The sequence below is a fragment of the Stenella coeruleoalba genome (assembly GCF_951394435.1).
Source record: "Stenella coeruleoalba genome assembly, chromosome: 17".
NCBI classification, from domain to species: domain Eukaryota; kingdom Metazoa; phylum Chordata; class Mammalia; order Artiodactyla; family Delphinidae; genus Stenella; species Stenella coeruleoalba.
The window spans coordinates 4,274,757-4,286,821 of NC_137163.1; the positions used below are offsets into that span (position 1 = coordinate 4,274,757).

Genomic DNA, 12,065 nt, shown 5'->3' on the forward strand with positions numbered 1-12,065 from the left:
AGATCCCAGCCATCCTGGCCCCCAGCCCTGAAGCAACGCACCTGCCTCCCAGCTGCCCCCTCCCACCGCGGCACCCCACCACCTTCCCCGGGGCCCTGTCCCCGTCCCCTGCTCATTTCACTCCTTCACACTGACCCCGTCGGTCCTGCCGACGCACGGAGGTCCATCCAGTCTCAGGCCCCTGAACCCACTGTTCTCCCTTCCCCGGACTTTCTGGCCACTCAGTTCTCAGCTTAAACGTGGCCCCTTCTGCGGGGCCTGCCTTGACCAGCCCCAGCTAGGACAGCCCCTCAGTTACAGTCACGCTGACTTCAACCCTAGGACTTCCAGTCCCAAAATTGTCCCTTCGCTTGCTTCCGCACTTGTTCTCTCTGTCATCGCAGCCCCCTCACCAGCTTCTAACACCTCCAGGGCCTGACAAGCCACATCCTGCATCCTGGCTTGTGGGAGCGCCCTGCGCAGAGCGGGCGGTGGCCCAGGACTTGAGGGATCCGCCTGACCCCCGCCACCTCCCTCCTCCTCGTTTCTACCTCCACTCCTAATACTCTTTCCTCGGTAAACAGTGATTGAACATCGTCCCTGTGCCCTGAGAATACAATGCTGAACAAAACCAGACACGGTCTCTGCCCTCCTGGGCCTTGAAATCCAGTGGGAAAATGCTGGACGCTCCCTGTTTCTGTTTTTTGAAGTTATTTCCCACTCTTCATACTTTATCCCTAAAGCTTGGGAGAAAATTTAGCAGTCAGTTTGTCCAATTTTTACAGCTGCTTTTTAAAAATAAAAGCCACACGTATGAACTAGACAGATGCAAAGCACCCCTGGTTGACGTACAGGTGGGAGCTCAGGAGAGTCTCCCTCAACACACGCACGCAGGACGTGCCTCCGGACACAAGTCCTTGGAGCCCTGGTTTCCGCCTGGTCCGCGCACAACGTCTGCATCAGTGACGAGCGGAGGGTGACTTGCTTCTGGCTCCTCGGAGAGTCCCTGGCCGCACGGAGACTGGCCTTTCAGTCTTGACTTCCCTTTAGCCACGTTTCTTTCCTGAAACCCTAATAATATCCTCACCTATGAAAGAGGCGTAATAGTGCAGAGTCTTTGGCTTTCAAGCCGCTCTTTAAACAAGTTTATCGAAGTGTAGTTGACGTACAGTGTTGTGTTCGTTTCTGCTGTACAGCAGAGTGACTCAGTTACGTGTATACACATTCTTTTTCGTATTCTTTTCCATCGTGGTTTATCCCAGGCTGTTGACTGCAGCTCCCTGTGCCGTACAGTAGGACCTTGTTGTTTATCCATCCTGTACATAATAGTTTGCATCTGCTCACCCCAAACTCCCACTGCATCCTCCCCCCACCTTGGCAACTACACGTCTGTTTTCCATGTCTGTGAGTCTGTTTCTGTTTTGTAAATAAGTTCGTTCGTATCATTTTTTTTTAGATTCCACATGTAAGTGATATCATATGATATTTGTCTTTGTCTGACTTACTTCATTTAGTATGGTAACTTCTAGGTCCATCCATGTTGCTGCAAATGGTATTATTTCATTCCTTTTTATGACCGAGTAGTACGCCATTGTATGTATGCACCACATCTTCATTATCCATTCATCTGCTGATGGACATTTAGGTTGTTTCCACGTCATGGCTATGGTGAATAGTGAAGCTTGTAGCAAGCAGGGGTTTTTGTTTTTTGTTTTGTTTTGTTTCGGTGGAAGGAAGGCAGCTTCGTGCCTAAAAATCCCAAAGCCAGTACGTGCAGAACAAAACAGAAAATTCATAAATTGCTTTGATTTAGTCATGAGCCATCTAGTTTCATTTGGAAACTTACCAACTACGTGACTCAGATGGCCTTTCTGTTTGGGGTTTTGTTTAACTTATTTTCAGACGAAAGAGAAGATAAAGTGGGGGGACTAATGTCAACCAGAAGTCTGGGGGGCGATTAGTCCCATCTAGACAGTAGTTGTTGCCCGTCACGGGTAAGGCCCCCAAGGCCACCGGAAGATTCAGAAGTGCCGCGTGCACCATCAGGCAGCTGACGTCGCGCTCAGCTCTGTGGAGTGCGCCAGGATCCGGGAGACGCAAACGCCGCACCAGAGCCTTCCACCAGCGGCATCGCTGGGTCCGGCACTCTCCTCACGCCCCCAGCTACCCCATGGGAATCTCTCTCTAGTTGAGGCTCTGAAGGGCCTGTAACTCACATCCCAGACTAACCCCTCCCCCGCACCCCCACCCCACATCTCTTCCTTGCCCTGCAGGCTTCCCCTGGAAAAGCCTCTCCTCCTTTTAGTGTCTCAGGTAGCATCCAACCCCCGCCAGATGCTCACCTGTCACCGCTGAACTGCCGTGCAGACCCCCCCTGGTCCGCATCCCTCCCCGCCGTCCACTTAGCACTGGCCCAGCCTCACTGGTCTGCGTCCCTCCCCGCCGTCCACTTAGCACTGGGCCCAGCCTCACTGGTCCGCGTCCCTCCCCGCCGTCCACTTAGCACTGGCCCAGCCTCACTGGTCTGCGTCCCTCCCCGCCGTCCACTTAGCGCTGGGCCCAGCCTCACTGGTCTGCGTCCCTCCCCGCCGTCCACTTAGCGCTGGGCCCAGCCTCGCTGGCGTCTTGCCTGCGCCATGGCTTCACTGTCTCCTGGTCTGTCTCTTCCAGGATTCCTTCTCCCTAGTGACCCTAAGGACAGCAGAATGTCTTCCTAAGCACAGACCTGACTGTGTCTGTCTTCTAGAACACCTCTGTTATTCTGAGCTGCCTCAAAGACAAAGCCGGACTTTTCAGACCCCAGACTTGCGGCCTAGTTTTAGGGGCCTCTGCTTCCTGTTCTTACTGGGCATCCCATTCATGCCGAGCCGCCTGTTCCCCTTTGTCCTGCTCCGTCCACGTGAGGTGCCCGCCCTCTTGGACCCCACCTCGTTTGCCAAGGCCCCATTTTGCCCTCCAAGACCAAACTCACGCTACCCTCTGGGCTGATCCCCGATTTCCCCACTATGTCTGTACTTGATTTCTGTGCAGTTAGAGCACCTTTCTTCTTTGTTGTCATTTTCTATATTTTTAATTAGATTCAACAAATATCTCATGAGTTCTTCCACGTGCCAGGACCCAGGGGTTTGCTACAAAAACTCCGAAAAGAAAGTATTATTGTACCTGCTACTCTGTATGCTTAGAAACCAGGCTTTGGATAAACCAGATACTGTGCCTCGAGTCAAACAGCTGCTCGGAATCTAACCGTCTGCCTTTGATGCCGAGCCCACGGCTTTCCCAGGAGGTCACGGGCTTGCGTTTCATTTACTCTGCAAGACTGCAGTCTTCTGGAAGGGAGGGCTGGGTCACCTGGAGATCCGGAGGGAACACGGAAGGTGCCCGATACATGTGGACTGGAGGAAGGACCTCTACCCCCGCCGTCTGGATCTCCAGGAGCCGCTTCTCCAGAGGCCCCAGGACTCTGCAGAGGCCTCTGATGTAAGGACCGAAGCTTCTGCCTGCTCGCTCCCCACTCCCCGCTCCCCTCCGTGGCATTAGCGGGTGCTGCCAGCATCCTGTCGCCCACCGACACCTCGTCTTCCACCCGGGGCTCCTGTGCCCCCAGACTCCATGATGCTTCTCACTCATGAACACGCTGCCCTTTTGCTGGTGGTGACAGATGTGAGGTTTCCTTGCCTCTGAAGCCTCCTGGGGGAGGGAGAACATTCTCTAGAACATTTGCACATGCAGGCCGTGAGAGGACGGAGGCTGCCACATAGCCTGGGACAATCGGGGTGCACGTCATGGGGCATGCACCCCACTGCTCTGTTCCCTCAGCGACCAGGCCCGGACCTCTTGTCCTCCTGCATCGTCATGTTCAGTCTTGGGGCTGTAGGATTCATACCCCCATTGCAGAGCACGGGGAAGTGGACCTCCACAAGGCCAGGAGCTCGCCACATGGATAGGAGGCGGCATATCTGGGGTTCCACTCGCGCCCTTGACAATCAGCTCCTGCAGAGTGTGGACCCTGAGTGCCGGGGCTCACAGCCAGGGAGTCAGGGACCACCGAGGTCATGGCGCCCTGTGTGTAGAGACCTCGGAGAAGGCCAGGCGTATGCTAGGTGCCCTAAAATTCCAGTTTGCTCCCTGCTGGCTGAGAGTGCCAGGTGTAGATGGCGATGGGCCTGTGCACCCACACCCCCCCCCAGCACCCCCTGCCCCTGGCTTGCAGAGGCGCTGGTATCAGAAACAAATGGAGTTTCGCTGGAGCTGAGTCCACTCTGACCTGGCGGGGCTGGACGCAGCCTTCCTGGGAGGAAGGTGTACACTGTGCCGTGTGATGGCCACAGTGTGGCCCCGGGGCAGCGTCCACGGGGCAGGCTGGCTCTAATTGAATCCTGACTGCTGTCCACCCCTTACCCCAACATTTCCCGCTGGGACTTGCAGGGCGCCCCTGGCCGGCTGGAAAGGAAGCCACGGCCACTGGCCAGCCGCTTGTGTGGCCGCGTCTGGAGCGGCTGTCCCACTCCCTCCAGCGCCGCCTCTTTGTAAGGCCCTTGCGGCGGTTATTTGATGACCGTGTGGGATTCTGCTCTCGGCCCTGAGCTGGTAGCATCAAACAGGCAGATAGTCATTAACCCATACCGCCTGCAGAGAAACGACCCGGGTGCCGTGGTCCTATGAAGGTGGTGGACTCGGAGATCACAGAGCTGGGCTTGAAAGCCCCAAGTTCATTTAACGCGCAGACAGTCTTTTAGGAGATGAGGCTGTTTAAGGGTGGACTGGCTGTGGCGGGCGGGGAGCTTGGCAGACAAGCTTCACAAGGGAGGGGTGAAGGACCAGGGACACTGTGCTGGATGCCACCGTGTCTAATGCCGGTTCCCTTTCCTCCAGGTTCCAGTTCCTCATCTTCAAAACGGGATGAACAGGGCCCGCCCGAAAGGATTAGCGTGAGGATTAAGATGAGGTGAAATGCGTGTAGCTCAGGGCAGAGTAAACCCTAAACGGAGGGTGCTGCCCCCTCGGCCTTCTACACCTGTGTTTCCTGCTCCCTCCTTGCAAGGGGCCCTGCTGGAACCCTGGGCTTGTAGTATTAGCAGCAGTGAGGATGGTAGTTAGGGTGCTGCATGGAGTTGGTCCAGACAGGTAATTCTCAGACCTGGATGCTCTCCACAGGTACCTGGGGAGTGTTCCGAAGTCACTGACCCCTCAAATTTGTCCCAGACCTGTGCCTTAGAGTCCAGGCAAGGGGCCTGTTTACCTGTATTTACGACGCGCTTCCCAGGTGGTTCTGCAGCAGCTGGACTGCTCAGGATCCACTGGAGACGATGGCTGTGTGACCTCAGATGGGGCCCTTACCCTCTCTGAGCCTCAGTTTTCTTTATTGTTAAACAAGGAGGTTTAATTTCCAGTAGAGGATCCCTAGAGATCTGTCTACCCTAACATGCTGTGAGAGTGAAACTAACAAATGGCAGCAGCCCGCAGGGACGTTTGCAGGAGACGGAGGAGGAAGGGGAAACAAGGTCAGAGTCATAAGCGGGTCAGGAGGCCAGCTTCCTGGAACGATCACTTTGAAAGAGGCCAGTGCATTCCAGGGGCCGTCAGCATCACGGGGAGTGTAAGGAGGGATGAAAGCTAAGTGTATCCCATTTGCTCTCAGAGAGAGCTGCCTGAGGGGAGAAGGGGCCTTGGATGAGTTCCGTGGGGTTGAGGTTGCTGTGAGAGCCTCAGAGGTCAGGGCGATGTAAAAAGGTCAACTGGAACATGCCTTATGGAGGGGTGGGTCCTGGGAGTGCCCCCTGCAGGGCTCCTGCTCTGCCGGAGGTGAGCGGAGCTGAGCTGGAGCAGGACTGAGCCACGATGGGGGGGAGGTCACCAGCCGCCTTTGGTGCCCTCCCCCACCTCTGCCTTCATCCATTAGGGGGACCCTGCATCTGTACCCACCCGGGCCACTGTCCAGCTCTGCCTGGCCATGCAGTTGCTCCAGCCCCAAGCAGATGTCTCCTAATAAAAGTAGACGTTCTCCCCAAAGGCTCTCCAGCACTGAGCGAGCTACGTGGAAAACCAGGTCCAGGTGCCACCAAAAAGTTCTCTTCTGTAAACGTCGCCGTTCTCTGCCCTTTGTTGACTCACCAGCGCCCCCAGAGGGAGAAAAGGGAACTGTCCGCGGAAGCGGTAACCTTGGCCATTTTTTAGTATTTATCGTCCTCCAGTGGCGATGTATTGTTCTCTCGGAATGCACAGCGCTCTCCTCAGCTGTGTTCAATGCAGTTGACTTCTTCAAACGCTTACTGAGCACCTACTCTATTCCAAGCCCTGGACTTGTTGCTGTGCAAGATGAGATGCGGGGGGCAGCAAGAGGGGGGCTCTGCCTTCGGGGGCCCGGGGGTCAGATGAGAACTGTTGCACTGGCCTTCGGCTTGGGGGAGGGAGCGATTAATTCTGCCTGGGGAATTGCAGGAGATTTCAGAAAGGTGGAGACATCCATCCGAGCAGCGAGACAGGGGAGGGAGGGCATATTTGGAGAGACACCTGGACAAACAAAGGCCAGAGGTGCATCTCCTAGAACGTGTGTAGTGGAGAGAGAGAGGGTTTGAACAGATCTCTTGATTCACCCCAGGTGATTCGATGCTGAATGATGCTTGGGAACCACTGTTCTAGAAGCTTTTTGTTAATGGGTTAACCCATCGTGTGTATGTGTGTTCACGCACGTACGTATTTATTTTAAATGCTCACATATTTTAAATATGTATTGGAATGGATGATATAACAGACAGTTAAATTATCCCACCAGCCAGACAGTACACACGTTACCGTTTTGCAAATTTTACTTCAGACCTTCTCTTTTTGCTCTTGTTACTTTTTGTTGAAAAAATGCAGTATTTCAAGTAAAGCGGTGGAACCCCCCTTCACTGGTCCCCATCCCTCTCCCCTCTCAGAGGACAGTGTCACCAGGAGGCTGCTCCACGCACGTTTGTAACCCAGGCTGTGCTCTTTCTCTGCAGGGCCCCCCAGGGCCACCTGGCGTCCCAGGCCCCCCTGGACCCGGAGGCCCCCCGGTGAGATTGGTTTTGATTTTCTCTCCCCAGGGCACTTAGATGGAGGGTTTGTGACCCTGGGAGCCGGGGACATCGTGGTGCAGAGCCACGTGTTCGCTCTTTGTCTGAGAGCAGAGCAAAGGCATGAGCAAGGAGGGCCCCCCCAGCAGCCAGCCCTGCAGCCCCTTCGATTGGAAATAGCATCTGAGCTACACAGCGCATCGTTGGCTGCTGCTAGAGATGCAGGGGGAGAGACACACGGGGCTGGGGTCGTCCTTCTGAGGTCTTTCAGGAGCGGGTGGTTTGTCTCCCCTCCCGCATTTCAGGAGCCCTCTGGGAAAGTTCCCTGTAGGCCAAGCGGAGGGATGGGGTCCCACTGGGTGGGGCAGAGGGAGGTGTTTCCACCCATCCCGCCAGGCAGGAATGAAGGTGCCGGTGGCCCCGACTGCAGACCAGACGAGCCCTGCGCCGGCCAGCCTTGGAGGTGTGACGATTCCACGGCTCACCGTGGCCCACACCAAGGACAGCCAGGTGCCCCCGAGCGGTATCCACCCCTGGGTGCCCTCATCAGAGCTGGAGACCTGGGCTCCTGCCAGGAAAGGTGCTGGGAGAAGTGGGCTGATGCTCGGAAGAGGTCAGACTGAAGGTTCCCCTCTGGTTCCCTTTTCAGGGTTTGCCTGGAGAGATCGGCTTCCCAGGAAAACCTGGGCACCCTGGGCAGGCGGTGAGTGACCAGGGCATCCCTCCCTGCACTGTCCCGTCTCCCGCATCCTCTGTGACGGGAGTGGCCGGGCCCTTTCAGCTGCCACCCGGGCCACTTTCCAGCGGGTGACGCTCCGTGCCCTTTCCTCCCTGCCGGCAGGACCAGGACCCTGGTACCCAGCCTGCCTTCTTCCTTCCGTGGTGCCTGTCACGTATGTGCTGTGTCTCCTGGGGCCGCACCCCATGGCCCCAGCCAGAATGCAGACTGGAGCACCCTCTCCCTAGGCCGCCGCCTGTGCTCTTGTAGCTCAAAGGGACGTTCCAAAGTCCTTTGCTGTTTAAAGTGTGGCTCCTCGTCTGTAGGGCCACTGCCAGAGGGTCGCAGAAGTGATGGAGGAGGAGACGTGAGACATGGTCCAGGGTGCAGCAGAGCTCTTCCTGGCACTGTGCCGATGGTGCTGCTTCTTTCCCAGCCAAAAAGATCCTGGGGGTCTGGGCCTTCTCCTTCCTTTAAGTCCTGAGGGTAGAGCTCATCAGACCTTAATGTCTCCACACGAGGAAGTGGGTGCAGACTGAAGCTGGGTGTCCCCTGCCGTTTTGGCCTGTAGCTCTTCAGGGCAGGATGGTAGGCGTGGCCTTGAGCTTCCGATACCATGTGACCACGATGGGCCCTCCCAGGCCTGGTGATGGACCTCAGGGGGCCTCTGCTAGTCCGGAAGTCATTTCCTTACCGGTGGTTCTCTGATGGGGCCAGCAGAGGAGGGGAAGGCTGTGGATACAGAAAGCCTGTGCGACCCACAGAGCTGACGGGGGGTTGGGACGCTGGAGAAAGGTGACAGAGGGAGATTCGACTGTGCAGCACACAGTGGTTGTCCTCTTGTCACTGGACCACAGTTCCATTGGTGGCTGTAGATTAAAGGACGTGACTGCTGGATGCCAGCGTGCTCGGCCCCGTTGAGCTCCAGGTCCAGGCCTAAGGCTCTCGACGTAAATTAAGGGCCATGACGCCCACTGTCAGGCGAACGGGTCCAAACCTGGAACGCGTGGTTAACCGTCACCCACAGACGTTCCTGAACACATGGTCCACACAGTTTCACCCACAGACACTTGACAGCAGCGAGAGCGCCACCGGAGAGCTGGAACACAGGACCAGTCCTGCGTGTCTCGCCCACCGTGCCGACCAGCTTCCGGCTGCGGCAACTCAGTGCAGCGCTTCCCTAACCGTGCCTTTCATGTTGGTCTGTTTTTCTCCCTCTTGGCGCAGGGACCTCCTGGAAAGGATGCGCTGAGCGGACCCCCAGGCCTGCCAGGACCAAAGGTTGGTGTGAGTTTGGGAACCCAAAACACAGAAGCTAAAGAGATTTTTGATTGTTGGTTGCCTGGGCCTTGGATCACGTTTGTATTCCGAGTCATGCCGGGCTCGGAAATGTTTGGATTTCCAAGGTCAGATATGGGCGAGCCCCTTATTCCTACTTAGGTAACTGGGGAAGGATGTGGAGGCCTAGGACTTTAAAATTATTCTGTTAGAAATGTGTGTGTATTTTATTTGCAAGGAGAAAAGCCTTTCAGATGCTCTTACATAATAAGAGACTTCAGTTTAGAAAATACTCTGGTGGGGCTCATTACAGTAAGATCATTAAGAAAAGAGTCAGAGGTTAACTATCATAAAATTGGGAAGCAAGTTCACAGTCTACCCACTTCAGATGGACAATTAAAAAACCATACAGCCAACATTTTAACAAGTGAACTTCACCTTTTCATAACAGACATTAAGCTCAAGGGTGAATGTCAGCCGTCCTTGAAAGGCAACGTTTGGATGTTATAGGAAAATTCGTCATCCTTTTCCATAAGCAGACTTAGAAGCTTAACTTTTTCATGACAAGATATAGAATAAGTATGGATTCAACTTAATTTTATGGGCATTTCATGTAAATATTCTCCATCCTCCTCGCTCATCTTTCAAGACAAAAGATAAGGGCTAACCCAGTATTTTGTAGTCTCAAAAGCACTTAGGCAATGTCTTCCCTCCTCTGCATCCCTCATTTCCATTCACTCATGTCTTTATAAATCAAAAGCAGAGCCGTTGAATATGGCATCTAGGAAGTGGTTTGAGCTGCGGTTTCTGGTCGCCGTGGTCGCACACATTTGAAGAGGTTCAGTAACACCTAAGGCCCAGCAGTTTTCTTCCTTCCAGCCTGGACCTGGTCCTGAGGCTGCCTCCTCCAAGCCCAGCCCCTCCTGTTTACTTCCGTTTGTGTTCCTTACAGGGAGCCCTGGGAGACAGAGGGGCAGACGGTTTGCCCGGACAGCCTGGCCCGCGGGTAGGGACTCCTTCCCCATCACGTCTGTTATTCTAAACGGTGTGTTTGGGGCTGTGTGTGAACCTCAGCTGACAGGGCCCAGCATCTGTATGAGCTGGAGTGTGGTAGGAAACAGCCGGGGTCATTGCAGAGGGGCTGTTTGAAAGGCCGAGGGCGGGGTCAGGGGGTCCATGGTGACACACCCTGGACTGGTGACAATGGATGCCACCCTGGGGCAGAGGAGCAAGGGGGCAGTGCGTTCCTGGAACCCGGGAGCCGTGTAGCTGGAGGAGAGAGCCCCCGAGAGAGCGGGAGCCTTGGGAAGAAGGCCAGCATCGTTGCCTAGCTCGTCCTGGGAGGGAAGAGGCAAGGGGGTCAATACCCCCTCCTCTCTCTCTCTCCTGTCCCTTAAGCTTTTCCCTCCCTCCGATGCTCCCTGACCCCTGACCCCTACAGAAGCAAGGAAGCGCGGCTGGGCTCATCTGTAGAGTTCAGCATCTCAGGTGTGGCCTGGGCTCAGGCTGCAGTGGGTACAGAAGAGAGAGGGCTGGACTCTGCGTGCGTGTGTGTGTGTCTGTGTGTATATATGTGGTGTGGCGTGTGTGTGTGCATGTGTGTGTGTGTATGTGGTGTGCCATGCATGTGTGTGCGGATCTGTATGTACACGTGTGGTGTGGCGTGTGTGTGTGTGGTGAACGTATGTGCGTGTGTGCGTATCTGTATGTGTATGGGGGGGTGGCGTGGGTGTGTACGCGGTGTGTGCGTGTGCACAGCGCCTTGCTTCCGGAGAGGCGTGTGTGCACACAGCCGAGCGCATGGGGAGCCCTCTCCCTCCCGTCACAGGGCCTCCGAGTCTGCTGGGTTAAGCGCTAGTTAAGGCGGCGACCCGCTCTCGGCCACCAGCTCCCACCCCTGGCCCACAGGCAGGCACCTGGCGGACCCTCGGCGAGGGCTCACTGGATGGAGGGTGGGTCACAAACCGCCCAGCGAGGGCACAGCTGTGGCCTGGACTCACCTTGCTGGCCAGTGAAGGGCCGATGGGTAAATCCCGGGGCCCTGGGTTCCCTGCTGCCTCGCTCTTTCAAGGAGCGAGCACTCTTCAGACCAGATGGAAACCACAGGTTATAACGCACCGAAGCGGTCTCAAGGACGCCCGCCGGCGGGACTCAGTGTGCAGAGTGCCCACCAGGAGCCTCGCGCCCGCCCTGGACCCCGGGTTCTGATTATTGGCCCCTGCCCCCGTCGGCACACAGCGAGCCGCCACCGCCACCTGCGAGCACAGCGGCCCTTCGTGTTTTAAGACTCAACATTCATGTTTTAAAAAAGCATGTATAATGATCCCCAGTGACTGATGTGTGACTTGCTGTGTTTTGTCACAGCATGGACAAAGCACGCGTGCTCTGCCCTGAGGTGCTGGTTAGAGGTGAAGCACGTGGTCTTAGAAGCACCAAGGCCACCTTCCAGGGTCTGAGTGATTGGCTGAAATTCAGGCATTTCCCAGAAGGAACTTGCAGCATTTGCATCGCTCCCTGTTACTCTCCTTTTTGGACTCCGTGGGGTTTGTGGAGTCCCCCGTACCTTAGAGCTGTGTTTCCTCCAATCTCTGAGTTGCCACACCCTCTGGGCTTACACCGTGTGAATTTTCACATTCCGTTCAATAGTCTTCAGAAGAATCTGTTCCCATTGAGTTCCCTGTGCACGATTCTGTGGACGAAGGTGATCAGTCAGAAGTATTGGGGTGAAACTGCGGTGCCCTCGGGGGTTCCTTTCATCTTTCCTTCTCCGTTTTTGTGTGTATGTTCACCCCTAATGGCTGGAAGGTTCAGAGAGGTCTGTTACTACAGCTCACGTGTCATTTTTGTACGATTTCTAGTGTGATACTTTAAAAAAATTTATCTAGAAAGTTCAAAATTGTGAGTTTCTGCCGTTACGATGCTTTTAGGACATACTTTGTAGCTTCAGAGGAGACCTGGCAGGAGTCCTAGTTACTTTATCTTGACAACATGCCAGCTAAAGATAAATATCTTCAAAGAAGATGATGGCTACGTCCTGGACGCGGCGGGTCTTG

At 55.3% G+C, this 12,065-nt stretch overlaps 1 protein-coding gene across 4 annotated transcripts in view; it reads left to right on the forward strand.

Annotated features, from left to right (window-relative positions):
• Positions 1–12,065, forward strand: part of COL22A1 (collagen type XXII alpha 1 chain) — a 261,534-nt gene that overhangs the window by 150,974 nt on the left and 98,495 nt on the right. For all 4 annotated transcript variants that reach the window (XM_079902136.1, XM_079902139.1, XM_079902138.1 and 1 more), the window contains 4 exons: positions 6,963–7,016; positions 7,666–7,719; positions 8,962–9,015; positions 9,965–10,018. In XM_079902136.1, coding sequence (XP_079758262.1) covers positions 6,963–7,016; positions 7,666–7,719; positions 8,962–9,015; positions 9,965–10,018 — 216 coding nt within the window. The remainder of the gene's footprint in view (positions 1–6,962; positions 7,017–7,665; positions 7,720–8,961; positions 9,016–9,964; positions 10,019–12,065) is intronic.